General features: G+C 39.5%; 1 protein-coding gene across 10 annotated transcripts in view; it reads right to left on the bottom strand.

Annotated features, from left to right (window-relative positions):
- The window catches only part of EBF1 (early B cell factor 1), a 398,643-nt gene that overhangs the window by 88,026 nt on the left and 289,611 nt on the right, over positions 1 to 21,006 (bottom strand). For 6 of the 10 annotated variants that reach the window (XM_023514772.1, XM_012807210.2, XM_023514773.1 and 3 more), the window contains one exon: positions 14,067 to 14,197. In XM_023514772.1, coding sequence (XP_023370540.1) covers positions 14,067 to 14,197 — 131 coding nt within the window. Of the gene's footprint in view, positions 1 to 14,066; positions 14,201 to 21,006 lie in introns of all 10 variants that reach the window. The other 4 variants (XM_023514769.1, XM_023514785.1, XM_003781995.3 and 1 more) reach the window with 1 other exon arrangement.

The raw sequence follows: 21,006 nt of genomic DNA, 5'->3' as shown, positions 1-21,006 counted from the left end.
GGCCAGGTGAGGCCTCTGGGTGCAAAGTGAAGGAGCTGTGACCATGAAAGAGATGAAACCCAGATGCAAAGGCAGAAGAATATCAACTCTCCTTGACAGAAGTGCTGGAATCAGGAGAGAATGCAAGGCAGATCAAGCAGTTGTACATATAGAACTTTACAGGGAGCCTGTAAAGTCTGGAAGAAGGGCCAGGCAGAGGAGAAAACAACTCTCTAAATGGTTTTTATAAAGCCTCTCATTGGCCAGGCTTGGTGGCTCATGTCTGTAATCCTAGCACTCTGGGAGGCCGAGGTACGAAGACTGTTTGAGCTTAGGAGTTGAAGATCAGCCTGAGCAAAAATGAGAACCTGTCTCCACTAAAAAAAAAAAAAAATTAGCTGGGCATGGTGGTGCACACCTGTAGTCCCAGCTACTTGGGAAGCTGATGCAAGATCTCTTGACCCCAAAAGTTGAGGTTGCTATGAGCTATGACACCATGGCACTCTACCCAGGGTGACAGAGTCTCACTTTGTCTAAATAAATAAATAAATACACTCATTGTACCAAAAGTATGGCCCACATGGCAAGTAAATGAGAGTTCTTGATGTTTAAAACATTAACAGGAACATGTTGTAGAATTCTGGGGGAAGGGGAAGTCTTAGGAATCACAGTCTCCTGGAGCCAGGAGCATTTATTATCTGGGTCACTCTAGTTCTCACTAAACTGAGGAAGTCCAATGATGACTCCAGTAATAATGACCTCCACTGTCTTCTCCCCATGTGTCAAACACTGGGCTAAGCTCTTTCAGTTATTTACAACCTATAATAGTAGGGGGCAGATATGGTGGTTAGCCAAATCATAGAGGAGAAAAATCAGTTTCACAAAAGTTAAGAAATGTGATCAAGGAACCAGCTGGAACTAGCCAATCAGCCTGACTAATGACCATCATTCTACAACCAAGACTGTCTCTCCATATGACTCTGTACTATTTTTCTGCAATCTCTGGTATATGGACTGTGTACCCTACCCTGACTTTGAGAACAGGAATTGTCTCTCCTTAGCTTCTCCTGTTAGATCTTGGGATACAGTAGGGACTCAAAATAACTTTCCTCACCGGTGAAAGGCAAGCTGAAAATGATTCCCCAGCAAAACAAAAAAAGCAGTTCCAAGATGAGCCTTTATGCATGTTTTCCAACCAACGGGACTATATAAAATAAACACAGTTTGAAATTCCAAGCCACAAAGCCAAAAAATAACTGGGATTACTAGAAAGCACATCAGCGACTTTTCATTACTAGTTTTAGGATTCACTATTTTAACCTTAATCACCTTCAACACTAAAAAGTAAAAGGGGAAAAAAGTCCAAAACAAGCAAAGACTCAAAGGGAAGGGGTAAAAGGAAGGACAAGTTTCTTCTCTGGAAAAACAATTAACATTTATAACTAGAAAAAGCCTAAACTGGGGACTGGTATGATGGTTTTTCAGTGTTACCCATTCAAGGGTTTAGGTTCTAAGGCTAATCCATTCACCCACTGCCATGCTCCGTGTCTCAGTTTACCAATGTTACATTGCACCAGCTCCTATCTGCTGCACGGAGGTACTTATAATAACATTAAATATGCTTTGTGTTTGGGTAGAGCTTCTCTAGGGACCCCATAGCACTTTCCAGATTAATTTTTTAATTTATGTATTAATAATGCTCACAGCATTCTCCCTCCTCCTCAACTAAGATAATAATACCCATCTCTTCTGAGAGAGGCAGGGGGTACTGAGTGATGGACATGAAGCAGACACTTAAATAAGGAAACTGTAACATAAAAGAATAATTAAAGCTCTGAAACCAAATCAAAGGAAGGGGTTTTTAAAGCAATACCACTGTGTCAGTGACCAAACACACAAAATTGTTTTCCCTCTACTCTGAAACATAAATCTTTTTGTAGTGAGACACAGCATTTTAAAAGGATTATTTTTAGGAGTTCCTAAAGGAAGCTGAAATACGAAGAGTATATATTCTTGGTGACCATACTGGTTGAACCTCTATATTATATCTTTATTTCCCTGAAGTGGATACAACATAAATTAGAGGATGCCAGCTCTTCCCCTGAGTTCCTCAGTGTATTTTGGTTTGTTCCCTAATCAGAGTTCTCCGGATTTCATAACACGGATTCCTTCATTCCCCCAAATTGCCTGTCTCAAAGGCAGTATATGATTTCTCAAGGAACGTGAGAGAAAGCCAGTGAAGGCATTTACTGTTTCGCAAACATTCTGGTTTCCTTTTGTCCTTTCAAGAAAATAACTTTAAACTGATGTTTAGCCAAATATGTTGAGTCACATGAATCCCCAAAGATAAACTTTATGTATGAATATTAGCAAAGATGTCTGAAACTAAAGTCTCAGGAGTTGAGTTAAAATAGGGGATTGAAGACCGAGCTTTTGAATAGTCAGCAGTGTTAACACCGTCTGAAACGTCTCTCAGCTTAGATGCAGGCATAGGCACAGACAGACCTAGACAGATGTAGACTTTCCCACTTATCGTCTGTATCCCTGAGTAGAGTATCAGGCCCTGAGCCTATGAACTTGCCTTTGCTGTTTTCAGTGTGTTCCCAGTGTTAAGCAGGGCCTTGGAACTGCTTGATACCCAATAAAAACTCATTGAACATTGAATGAGTAAAATCATGACACTGTTTAACTGCCTCTAATAATTAAGATGAAGATTCAATAAAGTCCCTTAAAAATCTTAAAAAAAAAAAAAAATCAACACTACTTCATTGAGAATTCCTTTTATCAAAAAAAAAAAAAAAAAAAAAAGTTTTACCGACTGCCACAAACTTCCTGATAGCCTCATTAAGCATTCACAGAAATAGAGTGCCCAGTTCTTCTGACCAGGAATCTACCTGGGCCCCTAAATCAATGTAGCTGATTGTAGTAAACAAAACAGCAATGCAGCCATCTTTCCAAATAACAGATTTGGGAGAAAAAAGGCTAAAATAAATACATGATGCTTCAACCACCTCTGGTTTGTGGGTTTATTTATTTATTTATTTTGTAATTTATTTTTTAAATAAACTTTCTCCAGCTGTCTTCCCAGGATGTGGATCTTGTGCCAATTGGGCTCCATGAAAGACTGGATTGCGTTCTGACCATCTGGGAGCTGGAAAAGCACTGGTGAGCCCCTGAGGTCCAGGGTATCCAGGAGAGGATCAGACAGCAGCGACGCCAATCCCAGTGGTTTGAAACTGCACAATGAGCTCTTTCTCAAGGCTTGTTTTTCTAAATTCAGTCAAAAAGGACCAAGATCATTCCCTACCCCGGGCCTGGCTCAGGGTCCTGTGTTCCTTGTCTGTTTGAAAATTAAAATATAAAAGACAAAGGAAAGCCAAATGTGTTTATGGAAGGGGATAAAGCTTGTTATCAAAGTTGGCAGTTTATAGGGTCGAATCTTTGCCTATCGAATTAAGAAAGAAAAATACAACAGCCAAAAGACTGATAGATGGAAAAGAATGAATTCACCTTCCACCAAAGGACTTTGGAAGTCTTGCAAAGCTTGAAGAAAAAAAAAAGGTATCAGTGCTATAAGATACCGAGTCTCAATCTAACATCTTCTGTGGTGTTGTGCATATCTGCATACTGCATACATTAACACATGCACATATCATCAGTAACTCATCATTTAATAAATTCTTTCAGAACTAAGAGATGCTACATAAGTAAACTCTGCAAAAAAAAAAAAAAATGCATCCAAACTCTTTGAATCCTGTGGCTCTGTGACTACTTCTGCAGGTCTTCTGAGGATGGACTGCACAGGTCTTGCTGTTTTGAACTGAATACCCTGAATATAATTTCTGGCTCTTTCTTGACGACTCAAGGCAACCATTGTTATAAACAGTCATTAATAAGCTGCACAGTGATGTAGCTCTGTGTCTGCTTTTTAGGTTTTCCATTTCTGCCCCAGACATCAGGCCATCAGCTGCCACTGAGCCTATATCCCACAACCTGCCTCCACATGTGACCTGCCTCTAGTATGCTCTTCTAATGTGTTGTCACTCGGGAAAACAGATAATGGAGTTTGTTAAAAATTACTGTTCTGGTTACCCCCAAGTCTTTTATTTATTTACTTTGTGCTTGCTTCTGATTTCATGCTGAATTTTGGAGAGCTGAGGTTATTACAGCACTTCTCTGAGTGCATACATTTTACTACATTCATGTGTGGTATTAGATGGTGAAGGGGTGGTTCTGAAGTCAGATGGCTTTTGGTTCAAATTCAAGCTTTGCAAATAACCAGCTGTGGGACATTTGATACTGTCACTCAACCTCTGTGACCTTCAGTTTCATTATTGGGGGCAGGGCTCGAGGAGGACAGGGAGGGGACTTATCCATTGTGTTAATATATAGATTAATTAATACAGTGCCTATAATGAGTCTAGGGGAAAGCATACCTATAACAATCACACAGTAAGTGCCAGTTCTATTACTACTCAATCTTCACCATCACGAATAGATTTGCACTAAGGCATTTATGTGCATAGCTAATTACACAACAAATATATCTAAATAGAAACCACCTACCCACACATGCCTTAACAAAAACTAAACTACCACCTATCTAGTAGTGACACTTTGAATCATCATCAAATACAACAGTTGCTAGCCGGGAGCATTTGTATGAGTGAATGAATGAATGAAGAGGAGACAGAGGAAGTAGTATCATTCAACACATTTTCATGAATGCCTCTAATGTGTGAAGCTCTGTGCTACAAACTACACAAGACTGAGCTGAATTTAGCATGGATCCCGCTTTAAGGAAGAGGTATGCCCCCCAAATCACAATAATTAAAGACAGAAAGGTGTAAGGAACATAATATGGTAGCGATAAAGCAATATAGGAACTTAGACCGAAGAGAAAATAGTCCACACCTGGAGAGGTAGGGGAGCTTTTACAGAAAAAGCTGATATTTTACAGGATCTTAAAGGGCAGGGCAAGATGGGTACAGAAAAGAAGGAACAGCATCCTGGGGGAAGGAACAGCACGAAAGAGACAGGACAAAAGTCACTGTAAGCACAAGGCGCAGTGGACAGGTCCCTGTGGCCAGAACATGAGTCAAGATGAATGGTGGGTGAGGAGGCTGGAAAGAAAGGATAGAATCTTAAGGTGGGTGGTTGAATCCCAAATGAAGAGACTGTGGCTCTAGGAAAGAGAAAGCTTAAAGGATAGAAGGAAGAAGGCGTAAAGGTTTATAAGTTCAGGGCTTCAGGCAGGCTCCCACTCAGGAAAGGACGGCACTGGATGGATATCCACTTCTTTCATAAAAGTTACCCAACTGCAGCCAGGTGTCGATTCTGTCCTGGATTTCGTATTAAAATTAGAAACACAGCACCGGGCTGTGTGGTTCATTTTTTCAAGTTACAGGCACATACCTGTATCTCCAGAACATGCTATAAACAATTACCTGAAAATGTCATCTTAAAGTCCTTTTTAACTATCCAATAATTATCAATATAGAAAATAGATTTCAAATGCCTCAGTCATTAAAAATAAAAATATAGACTAAACCATTCTTAGGAATACAGTGAGCACGGCTATAACTATGTAACCATATTAAAAACACCATTAGATCATTTTTATCTGTTTTTTTGTTAATATGCTGGCTCGTTTAAAAATGATTCCCCATAAAATCACTTGGGCTTGAAAACTGTCCTTCAAAGTCACACTGAAAGTGTAAGGCAACTGATTCAGACTGTTCTTTTTAACAAATAAAAGTTCATGATTTTGTGTCAAGCATTTCCATGTAATATAGAGTCAGTAAGCATAGGCTAAATACAGACTTTGAAATATATATTTAGGAGCAATTGGGCAATTAGGAATTATTTTAGACCCACTCATTTAATCAACTTTGAATTAAATTTACACATGTACGCCTCAACATTTAAAATAAATGAGCACAACTATTTACATAGAATCACATTTCCATTATGAATATTTTTTTAAAGGTGGCATGTCTTTCTCCATATTCATTTTCTTTTTTATTTTAATGGAACTGTATCTCATATACAATGTGGTCTAGATAAGTCATGACGGTGTGGGTGCAATTAGGTATAAACTTTGGAAAGGTTTCATAAATTTATGAAAGTATGTTAAAAGCTTATGGAAATTTCATGAGAAAATATGGTACAACTCAAAGCTGAACAGTGGTGAGGCTGGGTGTCAGGAGAACTGGGTTATAATCCCAGCATTAAGTGCCTAATACACTCCTAGGACAAGTCACTGTTCCACCCTGGAGCCTCATTTTCTCAACAAATAAGAAAGCTGCACTTTATGACTGAGAAAATTTCTTGGAGAACCCCAAATTCTGCACTTTACCTTTGGTTCAAGTCAAGGCTGGGCAAAAAAGGATGGGGAAACTTACAGTGGAATGTGTTTTAGCCATCTACTCTGCAGTATCACAGAGAAGCAAACCCTCTTTTTTATTTACAATCATTTCTCTGAGTTATGTGTTCAAAGAATGGAAAGTAGAGATAGATAGCAAGAAAGAATCAAGAACTGCCTTTAAGACTTTACAATGAAAAAAGAAAAAAAAAAGACTGCAATGGCCTGGTGCTGGCACCCGTAATCCTGGCACTCTGGGAGGTTAAGGAGGGTGTATTGCTTGAACTCAGGAGTTCAAGACAAGCCTGAGCAAGAGAAAAACCCCATCTCTACTAACCCCATCTCTAGAACAAAACTAGCCAGGTGTTATAGCAGGTGCCTGTAGTCCCAGCTACTCAGGAGGCTGAGGCAGGAGGATCACTTGAGCTCAAGAGTTTGAGGTTGCTGTGAGCTCTGAGGCCAGGGAACTTAGCACTCTAGCCTGGGGTAATATAGTAAGACTGTCTCAAAATAATAACAACAAAAACTTTGTTTTCCAATTTTTGGATTCAAGTGGCAAAATTGCTTCTCAGAGCCCAAGTGGCTATTCACCCAACTATATTCACCCAGAGATGAACCCCTCCACAGCGCTTTCTTTTGACTTTGTTTTCTATCTCTGGGAATGCAGTTGAAACAAACATTCACTTTGATGAAGAAGACAATGCATAACCCCTGGGTAAGGCTATTTGGTTCGTGCCACAAGGAAACTTTGGCTTCTCCAATCTGAGCTAGGTGGTTACCAGCAATCTGTAAACACAGCTGCCCTAGAAAATCACACAGCATCTAATGCCAAGTGTATACTGACTAAAACCAGATGCAAAACATGAGGGAAGTCTTGTTCAAAGCCTCACAGCATTAAAGAATAATGGCTCTACACATTCCTGATCTAATCTGAATGATACTCTGCAAATATTTCAGAGGATTTTCTCACATCTATCTCAGCCCAGTCACTTCATGGCTGAATTTCATGACTTGGCTTCATTAACGTGCAATCAGAATGCACTTCATCCATCACCAATACATCTTCCTGTAAGGTGATCCTTAAAAAAAGAGGGTTCTGTATTCAGAAAGTTTGGGATATGCTGGACACTGAATCCTAGTATTAATGGTGCATATTAGTACCTCAAAAGTTCTGCAAAGTCCTAGAACAAGGACAAATTGAATTTGTTTGACTCAACCCTTCCTAAACTTTCCAGGAAAATTCTCCCTCTCTTACCTCTCAAAGGGTATCAATTAAGATCCCAAGGAATTAGTAGCCCATAGCTATATGGAAGATGAATTAGGGCAATATTCTGATTCAAGTTTCAGGTTCATATCAGATACCAGAATCTGATGCACAGAGAGTACAAATATTGACTGAAGATGTAACAACAGGGAGATCCAATTTTGTCACTAATTAAATTGTTTTGCTGAAGTTCAAAAAGTCCTTTTGCAAATAAGCTTTATATGTGTGTAATACAAGTGTGCTATAAAAGAAAAAGACAATAGCAGAGGAATAAAAGATGCTTCCCACCCACCATCACTGTTCCCTTCTTACTTTGAGGGGGGGAGCCTCAGGAGAATAAACGCTAGCAAAAAGGAATCACTAGAGTCGTAGCACGGATTTCAAAGAGGATTTAGTCAAAGCTCCTCATTTTCAGATGGAAAAACTGAGACCTAGTGACTAATGTTGACTAATTCTAGATTCTCTGGTTGGGCAACGGAAGGACAATTAATATCATGGTCTCTCAACTGGCTCGTTGGCCTCCACTACCCCCATGGAATCCCACTGTTGGACTTTTTTTTTTTCACAGACAATTTAAATACTTTAAGCTGTATTAATTCTATTACATATTCCTGTAATCTAAAAAGAAAGGGGGGTGGTTAGAGGAGCCCAAGGTACCTAGCACAGAGATCCATCTATGCATAATAGGAACTTGATCAGTTTTATTGAATAGTCTACTTCTGCCTACACTTTCTCTGCCTTCTAGAACCCTGCCTTAAATGTTAAGCCACCAATTTAATACTAGATTATATAAATATATTACGTAACTCTCTAATTTGCTTCATGGGAGCAAGCTGTCTTTCTAAATAAAACACCAGATCCCACAAATCCCAACCTTAATTACCCGCAGTACCTATCCCAGTGCTAAACACCTAGCAGGCAAGCCAATCAGTACTCAGTACTCATTGTTTAGAAACTGGAAGAATTCAGAGGAGATATTAAAATAATGATTCCTTCTTCAGACCAGTAGCAGGAGCCTCTCCCTGCTCCACATCTTATGTTGGCAGCAAAGCAACCAAGTACACTTCTGGTCAAGAAAAAACTCCACCCACATCAAACGTTATCGCACATCAACCTTGTTGGTTTTCCAAGACTTAGGCATACAACCCTGTAAACATTTTTTTAAGGTTTTTGGAATAAGGCAGGGTAAGGAACATAAGAATATCAGTAAAATAATTTACTTTCTAAAAAGAAGGAAAGGAGAAAGGGCAAGAAATAATAAAGAAAGAGTGACAAAGATGGCAGACCAAATTCACAAGAAAGCCATGTGGACTTGGGAGCTGGCAGAGGCAGCCCTAAGTCTGGAGTAATGATGTGCCCCCTTTCTTCTTCCCAACCCTCAGGGGGCAATCAGTGAGCTTAACTGAAATACTCACTTGTGAAAGATTGGGTTGGTGATAGAAGAGTACAGATGAGGATAAATCCAGCCAGCCCTATTTTCTCTTGCTCTTTTAAAAATTATCGAGCTAAAAAAGGCTCCAAACAATAACATCAGCTGCTAATCTACAATGTTGGGTTACAGAGTTAATGAAATGAAGGAGTAATAAAAGTCTACTTAAAATGAGAAGTACTAGATCTGAGAGGTGGCATGAACCTTCCGATCATGTTATCTGGGGGCAAAGACTTGGGGTAGATAAAGGTCCCACTCTGGAGGTAAGGCCTATACATTTTAACTGTCTTGCCCTAGCACAAGGAATGTATCTTTTACTTCACTGGAATAAATTATTTTTAGAAGTCAGTGGTACTTAACCACGAACACATACCACTGAAAAATGGAGGGAATTCCTCTTATCTCTCTGACTGTATACATGCCAACCGTACCTTACCTTATTAGGTGACAGTAACTGTCAAGATGCCTTCAGTACAGGGCATCATGGCAATGTTGAGCATAATATCCTGGTCTGATAGGAAAAACCCTGGGATAAAAATGGCATAGCCTAAAAATGCTCATTGTCCCTACTCATCAGGGAAAGGCAAATCCAAAAGACCAAAAATCGCTTCATAATAAAGATATTTACATCAGAATGTTTATTGCAGCACAATTCATAATTGCTAAGTCATGGAAGAAGCCCAAGTGCCCACTGACCCATGAATGGATCAATAAATTGTGGTATATGTACATACCATGGAATATTATGCAGCCTTAAAGAAGATGGAGACTTTACCTCTTACATGTTTACATGGATAGAGCTGGAACATATTCTTCTTAGCAAAGTATCTCAAGAATGGAAGAAAAAGTATCCAATGTACTCAGCCCTACTATGAAACTAATTTATAACTTTCATATGAAAGCTATAACCCAATTATAGTCCAAGAAGAAGGAGAAAGGGAGGGGAGAGGAGAAGGGAGGATGGATAGAGGAAGGGTAGGGTACATGTAAAATTTACTGAGTATAGAGTATAAATGTCTGAACACAATAACTAAAAAAAAGAAAATCTTGACATATCACCTAACCCCAATGAGAATATTCCAAATAACAAAGTCCCAAAGCTGCAGATTCTGGCATGGACTTGGAAAGAAGAACACTTTTACACTGTTGATGGGATTGCAAACTAACACAGCTTCTTTAGAAAGAAGTACGGAGACTCCTCAAAAAGCTAAAAGTAGACCTTCCATTTTATCCCTTAATCCTATTTCTACGTATCTACCCGGAAGAAAAAAAATTATTTTATCATAAGGACATTTGTACTAGAATGTTTACTACAGCTCAATTCACAATTACCAAGATGTAGAATGAACCCAAGTGCCCATCAACACATGAATGCATTAATAAACTGTGTGTATGTACACCAGGGAATACTATTCAGACGTATAAAAAGATGATGACTCTAACCTGGATGGAGTTGAAGAATATTCTCCTTATTAAATTATCACAAGAATGGAAAAGCAACTATCTAATCTATTCAATACTAATGCAAAACCAAAAGAAAAACAACTACAGACTCATAAGAAAGAAAAACACAGTTAAATTCAAGGGGAATGGAATGGGGGGGGAAGGAAAGAGAAGAAGAGAAGGAAGAGGGGAGCGGGGAAGACGAAGGGGGACTGGTGTGGTCGCATCATTAGGATATGTAAGGGTACACAGCACACCCCCTGGGTGAAGGGCTCAACTACAGCTTGGACATTGCCTGACAAATGCAAACAAGATAATCTAATCATTTGTATCTTTATATTAAACTGAAAAAAAAAATGGCATGGGCTAAATCATAGAAAATTAAGAAGGTGAGCCCCTCTGTCACTTGATAACTGAACTATTTATTTAACTTCCCCAAATTTCTATTTCCTGAACAGTAAAATGAAAACAACAATGCATACAGTTGTGAGGCTTGCGTGAGGGCCATACTGAACACTTAGCACCCTGCCTGGCAGAAACCGAGTGCTCCATGTGTATTAGCTAATACTACGTGTGAGTTACATGCTGCATTCTTTATAGCTTTTTCATCACTGTCTTTTCTTAAACATTTGCCATATCAAGTTCTGATTTCTAGGCCAGGCTAGCCTTGAGAAATGGCCTCAAACTTGGTTCAGATTTTTTTGCTCCTACAAAATAAAAAAAAAGACATTCCCCTAGTTTCATTCTTTCCTCTCTCCAGACTGCATTTGTTGTCTTATTAACTAGGACTTTTACTTTCTCTGTAAAAACATGCAGTATAGTTCAAATCCAATCTCAAGCACTGTTTATGTAACCTTGTGGAAGTTTTTCACCTCTCTGATTCCCAGTTTACTCATCTGTAAAATCAGACTGGTAGGAGTATCTAACACAGGGCTATCATGGGATCAAAATAATATCCCTAAAGTGCCTACACTGGAAAAACCTTTAGTAAGTATGAGCTATGTCTCAATTTCTCACCATTCTACAATAGATTTTTTTATTTGGGGCAGTACCAAATTCTCTCCCTGCACAAAAGGCAGAGAAAATCGTGTGTGCCAAATAGCCTTATGAAAACCTAAATATAGAAACAGTTTTCGAATAACACACAGAAAAGATTCCCTTCTGCAAGCCTCATTATTCTGAAGATTGGGACAATCATGATGATAACAGCCCAATTTACAGTCCTCCACCAGATACTCAATAGTGAATACAGTTGGATTTTCTTATTTTAAAAGAATATCTGCTCAAGTATTTTGGGAAACTATGTAGTAGGTTTCCACCAAGACAGGGTCATAGTTGATTTATGACATAGCTATAACCAGGAGCAGCTGTGGAGGAGGGGTGAGTTAAGAAGGAGCAGGCATCCTCCACTCTCACCTCCTGGCTGGACCCAGCCTGAGTTCTGAGGCAAGGTGGAGAGGGGCTCTGGGTACATGCAGTGCCATGGCAGTGGAGGGAGAGAGGAAGGAACAGGACGAAAATATTTCTTGAATGGATTTTCCTCTCCATTATTTCTAGCAACTTTGTTATATGGAAACAAATTCTTTAAAGCAATTTGGAAAAATTTAAGTTGGAGATTAACCTCCCTTAGCTGTTTCCAAAAGAGGTCAAGAAAATAGGGAATCAAGAGGAAACAGTGGGACCTGGACTATGGGCAAGGCAGAGGTCAAATGAATGTTCCTGGTATGCTCTTATTGCACATCCAGCGAGGTCTACTTGGGCTAAGAAGGCACGAGATTTTAAAGGAAGCTTCGGACTAACCCGCCTTCTTCTCAGAGGGTCAATAAGACTCACTGCTAATTCTGAGTCCCACTTCTCAGGCCTTATTTTGACAGTAATGAGAAGAAGTAAGGAGTCCTCTTATAGTTGTTCTTCTCCTCTCCCAACTTCCATGAGAGACAACAGAAAGAGGGAGGGAAAGGGATGCAGACACAGCCCACAAGATCTGGGAGGGGCTGTATTGTGAGGACTGTCCTCTCCAGCAGGATGAAGACTCCAGGTTGGCAGCACAACATGCCATGGGCTTAGCGCTTATAATTTACAACCCAATGGATGCAACAAAAAGTGGGGTGCAGTCAGTGGGGGAGCTTAGTCTACCTTTCATGCCCCAAATGTTCTAATTTGGATGATAATTAGTTGGGCAAACTGAGAAGACCATCTCTGATTCAGCTTTATGAGAGTTTTGATGCTCTGGCCACATGTGTGCCTCTTGTTGGCGGAGTGGGAAATATCACAGCAGCAGTAGCGCAGGCTGGCAAGGGGCTTGCTTGAGTGGGTTATTGACAGTGAGTGGTGGACACAGAAGGCCTACAAAAAAGGACAGGCTTTCCTCTGGAAAGATAGACACACCGAAGTAGCACAGTCTTAACTCTCAGTTTATCTGTTGGCCCCTCTAAAGAAAAAACACACATTTAAAATATCTAGATGGGCTAAACTGTGGTGTCATGGGAGGACAACCAGAAATGAAAACTTTGTGTGGTCACATTTGTATCATTTATCCTCTACCGGTTTGGGGGAGCTGCTCTGTGGTTATGTAGCTATTTATCGCTAAGCCTTAATATTCTTATCAAAAAAAAATACATGGTAAGAGCATCTCCTCATATGGAGAGAAGAGTGAGGTGATCTATGTCAAGAGCCTAGCATGCTCTCCAGCATACATATATCTCAATAAAGTGACTAGGTACTTACGCAGCAAGTGGGATGGATGGACCCTATGGTAACCAGTAGCCCTGACTTCGTTTTTATTCTCAACTGTGGTGAGGTAAAAGAGAAGGCGCTCTGAGCATGCTGGTTAAGAAATCAAAGCTCAGAATTCAGAGAGCAATGGAAAGCTTGACATGGCGTCTAGGTAATGGTGAAGTTCAGGTTTTACAGTCTTGTGCTAATGCTGGTGGTGGCCAAGTAAATTAAGTAGCAGGTTAAAATAATGACTGTGGTGCTTGGAAATCACTGCACAAATAGAGCATAGTCATTTTCACAGGGTCACAGTCACACACTGAGAGCTATACATTCCCAGGACTGGATAAAGCCCAGGGCTGCCTCTAGGTTTCCCTAGCAAATCACACACTCTCCAATGAAGAATCATTGAATAAGTCAAGAACTGGCTACACCTCGATTATTTCTACCATTTGAAAGGTGTAATTTGAAGACTGGGCTACAGTAGACTCTGCCTACCGAATACCCATGGATTATAACCTTGCTAAAGTCAGAATGGGCTTTTCCTGAATGTTTTGTGACTTTGTCTCTCTTTTCTAATTACCAATACACAATGAGGCCTCTATTACCATGGCAAGCCCAAAAGGACAAGTCACAGAGCAGAAGCTCTCTCCTGGTGCTAACAGACCAGAGAATGGAAGTCACTCCGGTAGAAAGTGTTGCCTTCTGGCAACCCCAATCCACCTTCCCTCGTTTCCCAAAGTTCTGCAGACTGGCGCTGGCCCACCCAGACAGGCACCACTAAATTCTACACATTCTATTAGAAATTCAAGTATAGACAGTATCTTCAACTAGATCAAGCTATTAGATATTAATGTTCAGACAACACCTACCTCACTCCAGACCAGCATGGTACCGAATATGACCTGTAACCCATCAAAGAAATTGTCTCCTATGATGATCACAGTTGCACCTCCCGTCGTCCATCCTTCACTCGGGCTGATAGCTTTGATACAGGGAGTAGCTGCTTTTCAACACACATGAAAAAGAGAAGGAGTCTGCTGTTAGAACCAAACTTTAATGACGGAGACTTGAGAAAAAGGAAAAAAAAAATCTTTTATCTTTTCACTCACAGAAAGTCTCTCAAGATCTCTGCATTTCCTAGCCACATTAGGACCTGAAACCTAAGGGTGCAACTTTAGTTTTTTAAAAGCATTCTTTTCATTGCTTCTATTAGGATACACATCTTTTACCCAAATGTCCATCAAACCTGAAATCTTGTGAAATAAAACTCAGAAGTAAAATTTAATTTATAAAATGTTAAGGATTTTTTTGGTAAAAATAGTAAGTTTCCTTAACCTCCTGGAAGCCTTATAGGATTCATAATTAAGTATACTCCTGAAAAGGAAACTTATATAATTTTTGATAGACACTTCTGCCCAATGGGAAGATGAGAAAGAGAAGAGGCCAGAGCAGGAAATGATTCTTGCTGCATGCCTTCTGTCTGTGACACTAACATAAAAACATTTCTCATTAAAAATCATTGAGTTTTTTTTCAAATAAATGTCATGAATCCCATTTTATAGATGCACAAATGAAAAAAAAAATGCAAGTCATTTGGGGTGACTTACGTAACCAAATAGCTAAGTCAGGGCTAAACCACACAGTCCCCATGACCTTTGCTTTGCTGTGGTTCCCAGGCATAAAACCCTAGAAATGACTTTCTCAAAATTTCATCTCTTTTCTCTTTCCATTACAAATGGCCCTTGGAGATGGGAAATAAATTGCAAATACTGTGATTCCAAATAGACTGGAGGTGGTTTGCTTAATGAGCATGGCATACTTTCAACAGAATTGCTGGGCATACGTGTAATTGTTGGATAGTTTTTGAAATCTTTCAGAGGGCACCTTTGTGCCACTGAGGATTTTTAACTTCACCATGTCACGCTGATGTTCTCGTGATTGCTTTTATGACAAACAACAAAGCAAAATTCTAAAGAAAGTGAGATATTGTGCAAGGAGACAAAATGAGACCCTCTTCTTTAATAAAAAGTTTATTAAGTATCTAAGACTGACTTTCCAAACATTCAAGCCAATGAGAGCACCAGTTAATTTTAAAGGGAAAAAAAAACTGGCAAAAAATTTTTGGACTTTGTCAAAGTTGGCAAAATGTCATGTTTTAACTTTTGCAAGAAGGAAAGAAAATATTAAGCCCAGCCCAGTGGGACCACTGCTCACGTGCCATCACACAAACAAGTAGAATGGGTTTGATTCTGATTCAAATTAATCTTAAAAATTTGCACAGAGAAATTTGGAAATATCCAAACTAAACATTTCATGTTGGCTGAACTCATAGCAATGTGTTTACAACGAAAACTGGGCAGTTTCGATGATTTTTCTGTCCTCTACTTTCTCCCCAAAACAAAATAATTAATCAAGAAAACATGAATGATTTGAAGACTTAATTTGAAAATTCTTGTCTAATCTTTTAAACGTACACAGAGGTTTCTGATCAATGTTCCCCGGGCACAGGCATTTTTCTTAAAGAAAAAGCTTTCTTGAAAAGTAAAAATATTTAAATACATGAACAAGTGCTCCCAAACCAATGATGAAATATAATGTATTATTTCAAGCAATTTATAAAATAAAGAAACTATATTTAACAACTCCAAAAAGTTCTTAAAATATAAGCAGTTCGGAAACATTTTGTTAATATCCCCAAATCTTAATTCTTAATTTATAACTCAACCTACTTAGTTGCAATAATGAAGTAGAAAAGTTGTTGTTATATCTCCTACATCTGCGGAGAACAGAATATATTGGTTTGACTAAGCTGAGTTGAGAGTCCTATATGATGGCAAAGTGTGGAATCCAGTGGTATCATTAATTGCTGACCCTAGAATTACCCACACAGACCTCAAAATGGTCCTGGTGTTTATTATCAGTATTAGCTTTGGGATTTCTGTTCATTTTTATTTTTTTAATCACACAATGAAAATATTTTAAGACTTAAAAAAAAGTATCTTTAGATATATACAGTCTCCTCCACCATTGCACAAAAAGAGATGGAAGGATGTGTTCCTGTGTCTTTGAGAAACCCTCCTAGAGGAAACGCCACTGATTTTGGACTTGAATGCTTCCCTCTTTTTTCTACTTGTGATTTGTAGGATACAGAGGTCATGTAAGTACAGACGTGTGTATGTGCTTTCAAATACTTCCTAGGGAAAGTGACATTCTCAAATACCATGAGCAACTCTCCAAAAGCAAAGGTATATGTCAACTAGTCAGAGGAATAAAAGAACATCAAACTTCCAGAGCTAACTTGGTGAAAAAACACTAGTTGACATCACCTTCTTAGTTTTATTGGAGAAAAATGCCTTAAGGGAAGAAGCCCAGGAAGAGTGACAAACTCTCAGTGCCCCCTACCTCTAGGATGCATCCTTACCCAGCCCCATTCCTGCTTCCAGACTACATGCCATTCTCACAACAGGTCAGTCAGGCAGACCTTTCTAAGCTTAGACCCCAAAGGGGTTCTCGAGGTGCTCCTATGCATCTGTTATGCATATTTGTCTTGCGAGGAAGCTCTGTGGGATTTTCCTATCGAAAATACATAAAGGAATAGTGGGCTATTCCATGGAGAGAGACAGTAGGGAGGGAGATGCTATTGGCATTTGATAACTGGCGGGCAAAAATGCTAAGTATCGCTGGGCCTGGTGGCTCATGTCTGTAATCCTAGCACTCTGGGAGGCTGAGGCAGGTGGATGACTTGAGCTCAGGAGTTTGAGACCAGCCTGAGCAAGAGTGAGACCCAGTCTCTACTAAAAATAGAAAAATGGAGGCAAGAGGATCTCTTGAGCCCAAGAACTTAAGGTTGCTGTGAGCTATAATGCCATGGCACCCTACTCAGGGCATTAGAGTGAGACTCTGTCTCAGAAAAAAAAGAAAGAGAGAGAGAGAGAAAGCTAAGTATCCAACAGTGCATGGAACAGTCCCCCAAAATGAGTAACTCCAGTATGCCGAGAAATGCAAGGTGGGAAACACTGTGACTAACTAAAGGAAACAGACCTTAGAGCCACTGTTAAGAATTCACAGATCCCTGTGGGCCAAGGCAAAAAATACAAATGGCAAAGCAGCTCAGCGTCTCAGACCAAGCAGCGATAGATGAATGGCCATGGACACCAGCACTGTGGAGCTCTGGAAATGGTGGGGACGCTGGTGGCAGCCCTGCTCAGCTCCAGCTCTGCTGGCCCTACACAAACACAGGCCCAGTGTGGCTTGGGCTTCTCTTTCAAAGAAGCCAGGAATTCAGATTTTTATATGAAATGCTCTAACTTTTAAATGTTGGCAACTAATTCAATATTTTTTTAAAATGTGCAGGCCAAACAAAATGTTCATGGGGTGGCTTTAACTCACAGGTTGCTATTTCACACTTTTCATTTGGAACCTTCCAGACTTAAAGCAGACCTGGAAATACCTGCAACCATGGTACCCAAACTACAGGTACACAAATGCTTACTGTGGTATAGACAGCAAACAGTTTGAGTGTCTACATTCACCCAATATGGGCATGGTTAAATAAATTATAGTATATCCATACTATGGAATACTAGGAGTATTATTAGTATGGATGAAAAAGAAATTCTATAAACTGATGTGGAAAGAGGTTAAAATATGTTAATAAGTGAAAAAAGCAATTTGCAAACTAATGAAAAGTGTGATCTTGTTTATTTAAAAAAATGATTATCTATGATACATTAGTATGTGCATAGTATATGTGGGGTGTACAGTTATATGTGAACAGGTATGATGGACAAAGGTCCAGAAGGAAAGATATGCGTCAACTGTCCTCAGAGGGTCCTTGCAAGAAAAGAATGTGACTAGAGTGTACTGATGAAAGCGGGAGACAATTAACTTTTATTCTAAGGGTATCTGTCTGGTTTGAATGATTTCAAGGAGTATTTATTAAGGTAATATGTTACAGTAATAATAAATAACAACAGAACACGCAATTCTCTGAGATAATAGTTGCACTTTTTAAAGCAAATTGACAGTAAAGCAAAACAAACCAAACAGCTGTGCTGAGTAACGGGCCCTGAGCCTCTCCTCTCTCCTTTGGAAACATTTTCTCTAAGAAAATGTTTCAAAGAAGCTTGGAAACAGCCAAGGACTTAAATTTTTCTTTCATTCAAGATACTGGGAGAGAGAAACACAGGGAAGACAGGGAAAGGTCATTTTTAGTGGCCACAGTGGATAAATTCGGGGGAATTTGGGAGTGAAAAGATTTACAAAAGAGTTCAATATAGCCCATTATCGATACAATTCTATTTCCGAGAAAATATTATGTGGGTGGGGGGCGATATTTGAATACAAAACCACTTTTACCAGCGAATTCTTGATTCAATTAGTAAAAGATTCTTTCCTCCTCACGAAGAAATTTTTACACTTTATCCATGAGGCCAATAAGCCAATTTCTGGTTCTAAACCTCATAAAAAATATAAGTTTAGGGTTTTGTGTTTTCTTTTTTTCTTTTGCCTTTTAAAAAAAAATCCCTTCCCCCACCCCTCACCAGCCACCAAAGTAGAGGAGATTTTCCTTCCTTCAAACTATGACAATAACATGATTACCCCACCACAGTTTAGCATAATGGCTCTGAAATGCTCCTGGCACATTGCAGAGTTAAAGTGGAAATTATTAGGTAGCTCTTCTTTGTTATAATAATGATCACTCCACAAATAAAAGCTCTTCTCCCAAAGGTACTGCAAGGCACAAAATGCTAATTCTGAAGATTATGTGTGTGCTTTTATTAAATATTACTATGCCCTGCCTGTTTGAGGGCTTCTCTGCTCTGATTGTTTTATGAGTACCATGTTAATGTCATTCCCATCTTGCTAGCAGCAGGCACACATTTTAGCGTTTGTATGAGAGTTGATCAAAGGCCACGTGCTGGGGGAATTGCTGAGAAAACACGGACAAGCGATAAAAATCTAACAGATTAATTGGTTTAAATTTCATTTCAGGGTGTTGAACTTTGGCTCAGGACTCTAATACTACACCGTGAGTCAGGGCCTAATTACCAGATTTCCAATTTGCTTCTGAACAATGGTCATGGTGAGAAGGAGAAGTAAGGAAAGAATTAAAAAAATAAAAAGAAGAAGAAAGAAAACGGCTCTAGTACATATTTAACAACTAATGTTCTGTGTGCAGACAATTTCACCAGGGGACAATTGCCATCACCTGCTTTTCCTCCAAAGCATTTATATTTCCTTCCAATAGCTACAGAAGGCAGAAGAAATCACAGATGCCCTGAGTGGTCTAAATTTTTCCTGCACATTCGCACTGAGGGCATCGGTCTCTTTATTAGCAAGGTGAATTTATAAGCTGGAATCGCACCTCAGCCTCCAATAGAAATGATCTATTTCATTGATAGAAAGTAAGGGCCAGGAGAGCCATGTTTACCTCGGGGTTTATGGGTGGCCTTGGGAATAAGGGTTAATTGAGCTCAGAGGTGCCTGCCCATTGAGGTGAATTAGTGGTGTGTGCAGCTATCAGCAGAGCCCCGGGGCTGCTCTGATTTTTGCCTCTGAAATCTCTCTGTGCTGTGATCAATACCTCACTTGTTTGGCGTAGCCATATAGATGGCCTGGGTTCAGGATTTATCATATCTTTTCCCTAAAATGAGGCCTCTGTGACAGTTGATGTCGCTAATTAGAGATGGATTGTTTGGCTTTTTTCTCCTCCATTCCTTTATTTAAATCTACTGGAGAAAAAAACAGTCAGTTGGTAAAAGGTACACATTTAGCTATTTCCTAATCTCAATCCCAATCTGAAGACAAAATTCCATTTTGGAGTGGATATTAGGTTCTTATCCATTTCCATTGCGTATGATGCATGAAAACAGGCAAACTCTCCTTTTCCAGAATTCTGTTAACCAAAGCTCTCTTAATAATGACCCTTCTACAGAGCAGATAACTGATGCTTACAATGGAGGTAAAGATGCTGGCCCCAGTCTTTCTTTACTGGCTTCTGAGTAAAGATAGAGAGACGAAAGTATGTTAAATGGATTTTAACATTCAGAGTGTGACTACCTTTGAAAATGGGCAAGAGCTCCAGCTGTCGAAATTCCACACCTACCACTTAGTGTGCCCTTGAAACAGTCTTTTACTCTTTTTAAATGACAGTTTCCACATGGGTACCCACTTCATGCAACTCCAACAAAATGTACAGAAAATGCCTACTGTGTTTTGTTGTTTTATTGTGCACCAGGTACACAGTATTTTGACTTGGTGCTATAATTATTATGATTATGGGCAGTGCCTGTGGTTCAAGGAGTAGGATGCCGGCCCCATATACCAGGGGTGGTGGGTTCAAATTTGACCCTGGCTCACACAGCAAAATAATAATAATAATTAGGATTATGGGAAGTTCCCCATTAACCAGTTCATTTACCTATGGGAAAATCTTATACTCTGATCATTCTAGATTACGTAGTTTATGGTAGAACTTTCCTAAGAACTCCTAATTCAGCTACTTGTTAACATAGCCAGCAAAATGTACTGAGTAGGTGGAACTGGCATTAGTCCTTCCAAAGTAGAATGTTTTTTTAAGGATCTCATTTGCCTGGAATGAATATTAATGGGAAACTTTTCAGAAATGAGGAATTGACTTTAATGTTATTGTCCCAAATTTTTGAGATTTGGCAGAAAACGTGAAACCCATGAGCTCAGTGCCTTTCTACGGGATACTTGTGACCTTGTAAAATCTCAGGCTTGTATCTACTTGATTTTGGTGATATTGTGCTTGGGAGCAACCGCGTTTCAAAGATTGTCGGGGGG

Source organism: Otolemur garnettii, unplaced genomic scaffold (assembly GCF_000181295.1).
Source record: "Otolemur garnettii isolate 467f Iridium unplaced genomic scaffold, OtoGar3 scaffold00003, whole genome shotgun sequence".
In the NCBI taxonomy this organism is placed as follows: Eukaryota; Metazoa; Chordata; class Mammalia; order Primates; family Galagidae; genus Otolemur; species Otolemur garnettii.
Note: the sequence above shows the minus strand (reverse complement) of the source record. Positions and strands in the feature narration are given on the sequence as shown.